Source organism: Hipposideros armiger, unplaced genomic scaffold (assembly GCF_001890085.2).
Source record: "Hipposideros armiger isolate ML-2016 unplaced genomic scaffold, ASM189008v1 scaffold_1037, whole genome shotgun sequence".
Classification (NCBI taxonomy): domain Eukaryota; kingdom Metazoa; phylum Chordata; class Mammalia; order Chiroptera; family Hipposideridae; genus Hipposideros; species Hipposideros armiger.
This window is the reverse complement of record NW_017732387.1, coordinates 65,705-75,967: the sequence shown is the minus strand read 5'-3', so window position 1 is coordinate 75,967 and position 10,263 is coordinate 65,705. Positions and strand designations below refer to the sequence as shown.

The 10,263-nt window shown below is 33.8% G+C and overlaps 1 protein-coding gene across 8 annotated transcripts in view; it reads right to left on the bottom strand.

Annotated features, from left to right (window-relative positions):
* Nucleotides 1-392: 392 nt before the first annotated feature.
* Nucleotides 393-10,263, bottom strand: part of ZNF711 (ZFX family zinc finger ZNF711) — a 26,113-nt gene continuing 16,242 nt past the window's right edge. For 5 of the 8 annotated variants that reach the window (XM_019631695.1, XM_019631691.1, XM_019631696.1 and 2 more), the window contains 7 exons: nt 8,989-9,144; nt 8,191-8,325; nt 5,977-6,114; nt 5,565-5,609; nt 5,068-5,115; nt 3,586-3,729; nt 648-3,076 (listed from right to left, as the gene is read on the bottom strand). In XM_019631695.1, the coding sequence (XP_019487240.1) occupies nt 1,899-3,076; nt 3,586-3,729; nt 5,068-5,115; nt 5,565-5,609; nt 5,977-6,114; nt 8,191-8,325; nt 8,989-9,144 (1,844 nt within the window). In that variant the 3' untranslated portion in view covers nt 648-1,898. Of the gene's footprint in view, nt 3,077-3,585; nt 3,730-5,067; nt 5,116-5,564; nt 5,610-5,976; nt 6,115-8,190; nt 8,326-8,988; nt 9,145-10,263 lie in introns of all 8 variants that reach the window. The other 3 variants (XM_019631697.1, XM_019631698.1, XM_019631699.1) reach the window with 3 other exon arrangements.

Below are 10,263 nucleotides of genomic sequence, written 5' to 3'. Positions count from 1 at the left end.
GAAAAAATCTTTCCCAAATACTTGATTTAATACGTTTCCTTTTGAATGTATATTGGTTTATTAGGAACATAACTTTAGATTCATTTCCAGGGATAATGTTTACTTAAGCAGGTTAAGAATTTTTAGTTTTCTCTATAATACTAAATATCAGGTTTTAAGATGGGCACCTTTATAGCTTTCTGTCACAGTTTTAGCGAAAACTTACATTTTTGAGGAATAATCATGCCATAGTCATTGTAATTGTTTAAATTCCTAGCTCACGTTGTTGTTAATGCACAAAATTCTACAACACGTTAAACTGTGGCCAAATTGCCTAAGAGCAATTTTACATGAAAAGTCTTAATAAAGCATGAATATTACAGCAAAACTTTAAACAAATTCATAAAACCTTGAAGTGCAATAAATGCTTTTTATTGTATGCTCATTTCAATGAGTAACATTTAGAAATAATAATCCCACGTAACAGTGACAATCTTATTTTACAGCGTGTACATCATTTACAGCCACATAACACACAATTTTAGATTTTCCAAATTTAATATTCTGAAGTTAAGAAAGATAAAAAATTTTTTCTCAAGGAATTGATTCTTATCTGGTGCAAAACAGAAAAGTGAACATTAGTCGAAACACAAAGCCACAATATAGCATGAAGTAAAATTACATTTTAATTATGTTGAACAGCTGAGTGTAAACATGAAGCAACTAAAAGTAAAAAGTACACATCATATGCATTACATTTATGAACAGGATTTTCATTAAATTTCCCTAAACCAGCTTTTTATATTAAGCGCCATTTTGATTTGCTGCATGCTAACACAAAGCGTTGTTAAAGGGATGCATATTTTAAATTTATACACTGTAAACTGAATATCCACCTCCGAACTCTATTGGCAGCCTAGTGTTTTGTTAAATACTGCATAAACACTGTCTCATATTGAAAACACATGTTAATAATATGGTATATAGATTTTAAAAATCAAAATTTCCAATAATGGCATAAAATTGCACCTTTAAACATTAGAGCAAGTAAGACTAGAACCATCATACTTGCGAGGACTGTCCTAAAAAAAAACCTCTAAACATTATATTTAAGAAAACTGTGTTCTCTCAATTTAATCTTTAGATCATTAAGAAATATAGTGCTAACTTTGTTTGCAACACTACTGTTGCATCCGTTTTAGAAATCCGTATTTGACTCAAATATACTTTTGTCATATAAGCCATACTTAACAACAATCAACTCAAACATCAGAAAAAGGGGAACTTTAATCCTTAGACTCCACCTTAGACCTCAGCACAGATGCTGTATTTCAAACATCCTGTGATAAAATCTTAGCAGCTCTGAAATTCTTGTTAGTAGTATTAAATTAATCTAAACTGTTTTTCAGTGAAACTTATTTCAATGAATACACAAATTTTTGTCATTTCTGGAATTCAATTTCCAGGTACCATATAAAAGGCTCAATGACTAAATGACTGATGGATGACTGCATTTTATTTACCACCCCATATTTAAATGCATAAAAGTGAGGCTTGCTTGCCATAAAAAAGAATTGCTAATCTCAATTATGTATGATCTTTTCAGAATCATGTCTCTAGTATGATCAGCCAAAGTCACTGTCTTTGCTCTTCCCCTCTGTTGTTTAATTATGCATATAATCCTATTAAATTGACAATAAGTTTTTCTGCAACCATTCTCAAGTGCTTCTTAAATTCTTTAATTTTCAGAGGGCTATGAGATCCCCGTCAATTAATATATCTTAAGATCTTTAATACAAAGAATGTAAAGTTATGATTTAATATCAAGCTTTGTAACCAGATGAAACAGTTTGTGAAATTTTTCCTCCCATGTAGCATATCACCTTTTCCAAATAGCTTCTTTCTTTATATTGTTCTTATTACATAAGAGCCTCTTTGTGGTGCCTCATAATATGCTGATTTTTTTCTGATGGTCTTCGAAATCCCTTCTTGCAGAATTCACACCTGTGTGGATAGTCTTTTGTATGTATTGATATCACATGTCGTTTAAAGCCAGATGCATCTGTAGTACTGTATTCACAATACTCACATTGATAAATCTTCCTTCCAGTGTGGGTCTTCATATGCTTTTTGAGCTCATTTTGTTGTCTGAACCCTCTCTTGCACCTTTTACACTTCAATGACTGATCCTTAGTATGAACTGAAAGGATATGACCACTAAGAATAAATGGATCTGACGTTTTAAAGTCACAGTGCCTACACTGATGAACCTTCCTACCCTTATGGATGTCACTATGCTTTTTGAGCTCAGAAGGACGATGGAAACCTTTGTCACAGACCTCACATTTGTGAGGAAAATCCTTAGTGTGGACAGATATGATGTGCCGCTTAAGGTCACTTGAGTTGGTGCTCTTATGGTCACAATGAGGACACTGGTGTGTCTTATGTCCTTGAAACAAATCCAGATGGCGTTGAAGCTCCCTCTCATCACCAAATGCTTGGGGACAATGCTCACATTTATATGGTAAATTGTTACCATGCTTAGACTTAATGTGAGTTTTCAGATTTGATTGATCTGCACACCTGAAAACACAATACTGACACTGATATGGCTTCTCACCAGTATGGGTTCTCATATGTTTCTTAAGTTCAGAAGGATGTCGAAAGCCCTTCCCACACTCAACACAAACATGAGGAAAATTCTTGCTGTGAACAGCCAATAAATGCCTGTTTAATAGTCCTTGTTCTGCAGTTTCATAGTCACAGTATTTGCACTTGTGCATCTTCGGCTCCTTGTCTCTTAATATAAGTTTATTTGAGCTCAGTGGACTAGCCTCTCTGTATCTTCGTGTGTATTCTGTAAATTCATGGGTTTTGTCAACTTTGTTTATAAGCTTATGGCTTTCTAAGTGGTTATGGAAACTCACTTTCTTGTTAGTTGTAAAGTCACAATCTGTACACTGATACTTTTTCCTCATCAAATGATCAGGATGATTCTTCATGTGTCTTTTCAAGAATCCCCTGGATTTAAACTTTTTTGTGCAAATATGGCAAGGGTACACTGTCAGGGGCTGTCCATCAGGGCCTATTATAACAGCTAGATTAAAAAAAATAAGGAAGTTGTGTCATTTGGCCAGACTTTTAAAGGATTTTACAACAAAGGCTCCAAATTAGCTGACATTCAGTGTGAGAACCAGACTAGTGGAATAAAATCTTATATGATAAAACATACATAAAGAGCAATTTATGATAAAGTAGCTCTCTAAAAAGTAATGAGCAGCACTGTACTATAGACTACTGCTCTGCTCACCTGCCAAAATGCTATATTGCATGTACTTTGTAAACTAGAAACAGGCACCCTTTACTGTTAAACCAACCTGAAAATTCTCCCTAAAAACATCATTTGAGTAAAGAGCAAACAAGCATAATTTTATTAAGTACCAGTCAAGCAGATAAAAAAAACCCCAACTATTTAGATCAAACACAAATAAGTACATGGGAGTAGAGCTACACTATAAACAACTGACTTTGTTCTTTGGTTACCAAAAATAACTTCCACATTTCAAATCATTATACTATTCCTAAAGAAAAACATTAGTATTTTACCTGTTTGCCACTGCCTTGTTTCACCCCTTCTCCTCTTCTTGGCTTTTTGTTTGAGTACTTTATTCGTATTAATGCTATCACAAATCTGAAGGTACTGTGCTGCTGTACTACTTCTGTTTTCTAATGTTGAGTCCAAAGTATTTCCTGAAAAAAAAATCAATACATGATTAAACTACATATGTTTATGCATTTTTGGTTTTTGTTAGATGAATTACTAGAGATGACATGGTATCAAGTTGCCATTGTGATACTTAATTTCACATTGTGGGAGTAAATTTTACCAAGTATACCTATCTTCTCCTCCCTCTGTTTTACACTCTTACATATACACATGTATATAAACAAACACTTTTAAAAGGATATCATACAAAATTAACTTTAAAATATCCCAATTTATTCATCTGAAAGAAGTAAACTGATATGGCGAATACAGCATAAAAAACTGAATTTTATGACCCTAAACAAAATTTTGGCATCAGATCAACTTCTCACCAATGAAGACTGATGAAATTAAAGAGATTTAGCAAAGAAATATACATTTGTCAGTGAACCAAAATAGTCATGGTGACTATGTGTAATACATAACAATCAACAGATCTCATATATATGCTTTAGAATAGTTTACTTAATGTAAAAAGTATTAAGATTGATTTTAAGGGTTAAGATAGATGTGGCAGTCAATTTACCACAATTTCAGTGGATCAGTGGATACAGAATAAAGAACTTAATAAAATCTAAATTTTCACGAATCTATTGTGCTATGCATTTTAGTTTAAAATTGTAGCCCTACAAAACTGTCTAGCTTATATGCTGTGATATATGATTCTCATCAATTCCTTTGAAATCTACGTTTAAATTTAGAGAGTCAAATACCTCCTAAGGGTAGAAACGGAACAGTCAAGACACTTTCTCATGAGAAAAAGTCTCCTTATTTAAGAAAATAAAAAGAACTATCAACCATGGAATAACACTATATGGAGTGAATTAAAACTATATAAAAAAGCTGACACATGGGTTTTATGTAACAGTTACATAAATCTGTGTGCCATAAAAAATTAAGAAAACAGTTCTGCCCCAAGGAAGACATTAGCAAGTAGCTGACATCACGGACAATTTTTACACTTGTCAATATAATGTCTATTTTATAATTTTTTCCATAGCAGCCTTTTATGGTCCTTGTGATAAGTTGCATGATATTTGTATCTTGAAGTAAATCTAAAATGAACTGCATTAACAGAATAACACACATTATATCTGTATAGATTAATCGATTCCCAAAATAGGCAAGTTCCTATGTAACTACTGGGTTGTCAGAAAAGTCATGATGTATTTTTTCTGTTTTTTGTTGCAAAAATGCGTCATGACTTTTCCGACAACCCAATAATTAGGTAAGATATGACCATAAACTAATAACACTTCATTTACCAAGCAGTATACAAAACTGGCTATATAACTTACATCTCACATATAATACTCTCTTACCTGATGCTTGACAATCTTCATACCTTCGTGAAACTCTTCTTTCATCTCCTAAAAAAGAAGACTAATTAAAAACTGATATACTGAGTATAATGATTATTAGCAGATCACACCTTAATCTACAAAATCTTACTTTGACCAACGTTCCTTAGATAACATCTTTTCTATTGTTGAGTTCTTCTACTCCCATGAGTAGGTAATTTCAATTTCACACACTGAAAATAAGGGCTGCTGTCAGCATCCTTGGAACTGTTAATATCCAGAACCATCTTACTTTCTAAATAAAAACTGGGTGGATATTTCTGCAGGGTACCCTCAAAATTGAAGATGCTCAATAAATGACTGTTGAATGAATGAACCTTTAGAAAAACCAGGTTAAGATAAATTTAATGTATTTGAACACCAACATCTTTCAAAGTAAAGAGTATACCTGAATCATCTTGTAAATTAAGTAGGAATGAGATAAAATAAAAAAGAAAAGAATAACTTGATAAATTTACCTTCCATTACGTACTTTCTAGAAGAGCACACCTGGATTTCTGTTCCTTTGCAAAAACCCCAAAATCTTATTATTTGTGGTGTTAGTACATGAAATAAGTTTTTCCAAAAGGGGAGGATCGATTTTCAAAGGATATTCCTATTTTAGAAAAATAAAACTTTTTATGGCACTCACTTATACAGGTAGGATAAATCCTACTTGAAAAACAATGCATTAAGCAAGGTTCATTTTAAATAACACAAGATTTGTGGTAGAAAAGTCAAGTAAGTAACTAGAGATAAATCAGTCCACAGCAAAACATTGATAATATTAGCCAACTCATGCGGGCCTTAGCACAGCATATTTAATGACCTAAAGGCTGATCAAATAGATATGTCATGTACTTATCAGGTGAAAAAATGCCAGTGTCCTACCATATGCCGCAGCCCAGACAACAGGGACAATTGTTTTATTAACATCAGAGTCCTCAAGCTGAGTCTCAGGGAGAGAAGTTCCTTCCTCTTCCCCTACAATGACTTCCATGTAAACTTCATCTGCTATTTCAGCGCAACCTAAATTTTAGAAATAATTGCTTGTTTATAACCCCAAATATTTAATAAATGGGTAAAAATTTCCAAACAATTTAAATCTTTCAACTTTCAAGATTTCAATTTGGTTAATTTAAAAATTACATAGGCACTTTGGAAGCTAGTGCCACTAGGAGACAATCATTTATCAAAATTCTTTTTCTCTTCTTAGAACCTAGTACTATAAAAATGACTTTTGGATTATATAAAACATGTGCGCTTGAAATATGTTGACTGATTTTACAGTCCATTGGGCATTACAAATTTATTAAAAGGGTTGTATTCCATAATTCTGACTGATGATAATTCTTTGGAACCCAGAAAGCATTTCCCAAAGAATCAACACTAGAAAAGTGGTCCAAGCTATCCCACATACTATAACTTAAATGTAGTACTGTACATGCAATGAAAAATAGTCAAAAATACTAGTAACTGAAAAAACTTTAAATAAAAATCATTGAAATCATATATATATGATATATATTATATATATAATGCTGGTGCTCAAGAATATGTGGACACCCTTGAAGAGGTAGGATTTTCTGAGACCCTAGTGAGGAAAAAGCATTAAATGTGACTCATTTTTTATTTTTTTTAGTTTCAGGAGAGACTCATTTTTAAAAATACAGTATTGATGTAAAAAAATTGAAATCTAAAGGGTCACTTAGCATATTTCTTGTGAAATAATCCATTTAGATTTAACCTGCTAAATAGAAAATTGGCTTGGATTTATGCTTTTCCTTCGATTCACATACTGGACTCTTCTAACCACTATAGAAGAAATGTGGGGAAAATTTCGGGAAAAAAGTGCTCCTCTTCTAAGTTTCTGTTCTTTCCATTAACCAGAAAGAGACACTGATCTAAGTTTTTCACATCCCCATGGAATTCTGGAATGAGCTAACTTAAGTTTCAATCTTTCACCTTCTATTGTACCCCTTTACTGACCAATGACTATTAATCAATCAATCATTCAATCAAAATTTAGAGATCAAATAGAAATTATTTCATTTAACTCTTTACCTCTTCAACCAAATCCTCTAGACTCACTTGTTTTGATATTTTCAGGTGTGGCATATTATTCATGTTTGGGATTGGAATTCAGCTCCCCATGGCTTCTAAGGGAAGGAAATTTGAGGAGTAGGGATCAGAATGCAGTACAGGTAAAACTGAGCACTGTCCAGGTAATGCACTTAAGTGGAGGCCCTTCCCCTTCTAGGGCAAGACAAAGTAGTTTTTTGTCTCAGCATGGCAAGAAGACAGAAGAAGCCTTAGGGTAGGGCTGCATTCCTACATAGAGGTGAAGAGAAAGTAGGCAGAAAATAAAATGTCTTCATAAGGAAATGGTAGGAAAGGAAATTTGAGGATTTCTTTCCACTCTGTGGAACTCAGCCTCAAGAAGCCTTAAGCAGCAACTACTTGGAGACCATCAAAGGCATAATAAGTATAGATCTTGGCAGCTTGACTTGTAAGAATACTTACTCAGCTAATCCCTCAGGGACAGAAGGAGAACAACCAGTTAGCCCTTCCCCTGCTAAATCCAGAGAGAGACAACAGTGCTCACTGCTGTGTGCAATGAACTCTGGCAGTAGAGTTAGACAGATAAGAGTTCAAATCCTACCTTCCTCACTTAATATTGGAATGATCTCAGGCAATTACTAAATTCCCTGAGCATTTTTTCCTTGCATAAAACAGAGATAATACCACCTACCTCAGAAATAAGTTGTGAGAATTAAATGATAATATACATGCAACATACACATTAACACACACAAAGTAGCTTCTCTGTATCTTTGTGGGCTCTACTGAAGTCAGCAGCCACATGTTGCTCATGTCTGTATCACTAGTATCTGAGACAAAGCATTTCACGTTTGCCAATTTGAATACTACGTTTATGCATGAATCGTCAAAAGGGCCCTTCCCTTTTAAATTAATTACAGCAAAGGGTCAGGATGATTTTAGTGAACTTGGTTCCTATATAGTGCTTGTATCTCTGAGATTGCTTTATTTTAAAAAACTACATGACAGTTACTCATAAGTCACTACAGTGCCCTTTTCCCTTACTGATATCATCTTCTTGAGAAGAATCTTTAACTGCCATGTAAACCATCTTCTCCCGCTGCATTCGGCTCTGGTCAAGCACTCCAGCTACAGGATGTCCATTGGTGTACTCACTCTCTGTGACGATTTCTGTTCCGCCTTAAAAATTAAAACACATATCAAAACAGAAAAGTATCATGGAACAATTTCCTAAATTAATAAAGAAGATATATAAGAAATATTTTCCTTTAGAAAAATATTTCCCCAATATAAATATCTAAGTGTCAAGAGAATTTTCTTATAAATTACACATTAACTTTTCAGTCATCACAGAAATAACAGATCACATTTATATGCCAAGCACTATAATAAGTCTGTTACAGTTTTTACCCATTTAATCCTCACAATAGCCCTATGAGGTAGTTACTATCATTGTGGCCATTTTATGGATGAGAGACTGAGGAAGAAGGTTAAGTAACTCCCCGAAGGCCACTCAGCTAAATGGCAGAACTAAGATTAAAATCTAAGCATCCTGCTTCTAGCTTGTCCTAAATACTCATTATTTCCTACTCTGAACCAAATCCTCTACACTTATTTGTTTTAATATTTCAACTGTAATATTCTACTCATGTTTGAAAGAAATCTAAGAATGACATATTCTGCATTCTTGCTTTATATTCATATACAACTTTTTAATATTCCATCCTCAAAGAAACCTATAAAAATCTGCACTTTGAAGACAATTTTAGAACAGTTGCCAGGAACGTAAATAAGTAAGTTCTCATTCCTATTATAGCAATAAACTAACATTAGTCTTTGTACCTATTTCAACATCATCTTCAGCCTCAGCTTTAAATATATACACTTTTATTACTTCTGAACCAAATCCATCTTCTTTAACATCTTCTTGTGAACCATCACTGCCGATTTTTAACGGTGTGTTCCCCATATGCTCTAATTTCTCCCCAACATCATCCACTGTAAAATATAAAAAGGAAACTATTTCAGTCAAAAAGTACCATTGAAATTTAGTGGGTGTTAAGCATAAGTGCAACATGAAATAATGTGTTAATTACTCTCCCACTATATTCACTTAATGACCTATTATGCCACCATTAAGAGTGGTGAGTTTCATGAAAAAAGTGTATAAGATCAGATATACTACACAATCATAATTACATAAAAAACCTATTCACAGATTTCAGTTTACATATATGAAATATTTAATAACCATACCACTTTAATTAAAATGGTTTGGGAAAAGATTAAATAATCTTCCATCACGTTCAACATGTTAAGTTAAATCTTAACACCAAAATTAATAACAGAAAAATTAAAACATAAAATACATAGTACTCATAAAATAAGTTCACAGAAACAAATCCCAACTTAAATAGCAGTATTTCTCAAACCAATTAACATAAGAAATCTAGGATTGAAAAAAGAGAAAACAGAAAACACCTGGTTTTATAAAACGGGCTTTTCAGAAATAATTATAAAAATAAAATCTTAGTACATACTTTTAATTTCTGTTGAGTCAATGGAAGACAACTTCAAACAGAAATTTTGTATACTTCTTGATTTACTCACGTATGCTTTACTTCAAAACCATATACAAAGATAAAGCAACAATATTTGAGAATATTAGTTACATTTTATGTATACTTTAAAAAATTGATGCTCTGCTATACTGTCTTTAAGAATAACTTTTAGGGGCCAGCCGAGTGGCTCAGTTGGTTAAGAGCTGGCTTAAAAGCACAAGCTCTGAGCAACAGGGCCGCTGGTTCGATTCCCAAGTGGGCCAGTGACTGGTGCCAGAGCTGAGCTGCCGCTGAGCTGCCAACAGGTGGCAGGATGGCTCAGCTGGTGTAACAAGATTGCCTGTTCCATGGTGGGCTACGCTCACAACTAAGACTGAACTTGGCACCTTGAGCTGAGCTGCCACTAGGATGGCTCTGTGGACGGGAAGCCAGATGGCGACTGGCGCCCTCCACAATGAAGACTGAAGAACAACTTGGCTGGTCCCCTTTCCCAATTCCCCAACACTGTTCCTCTCCCTCAATTCCCCAATAAAATCTTTAAAAAACCCCAAAAATT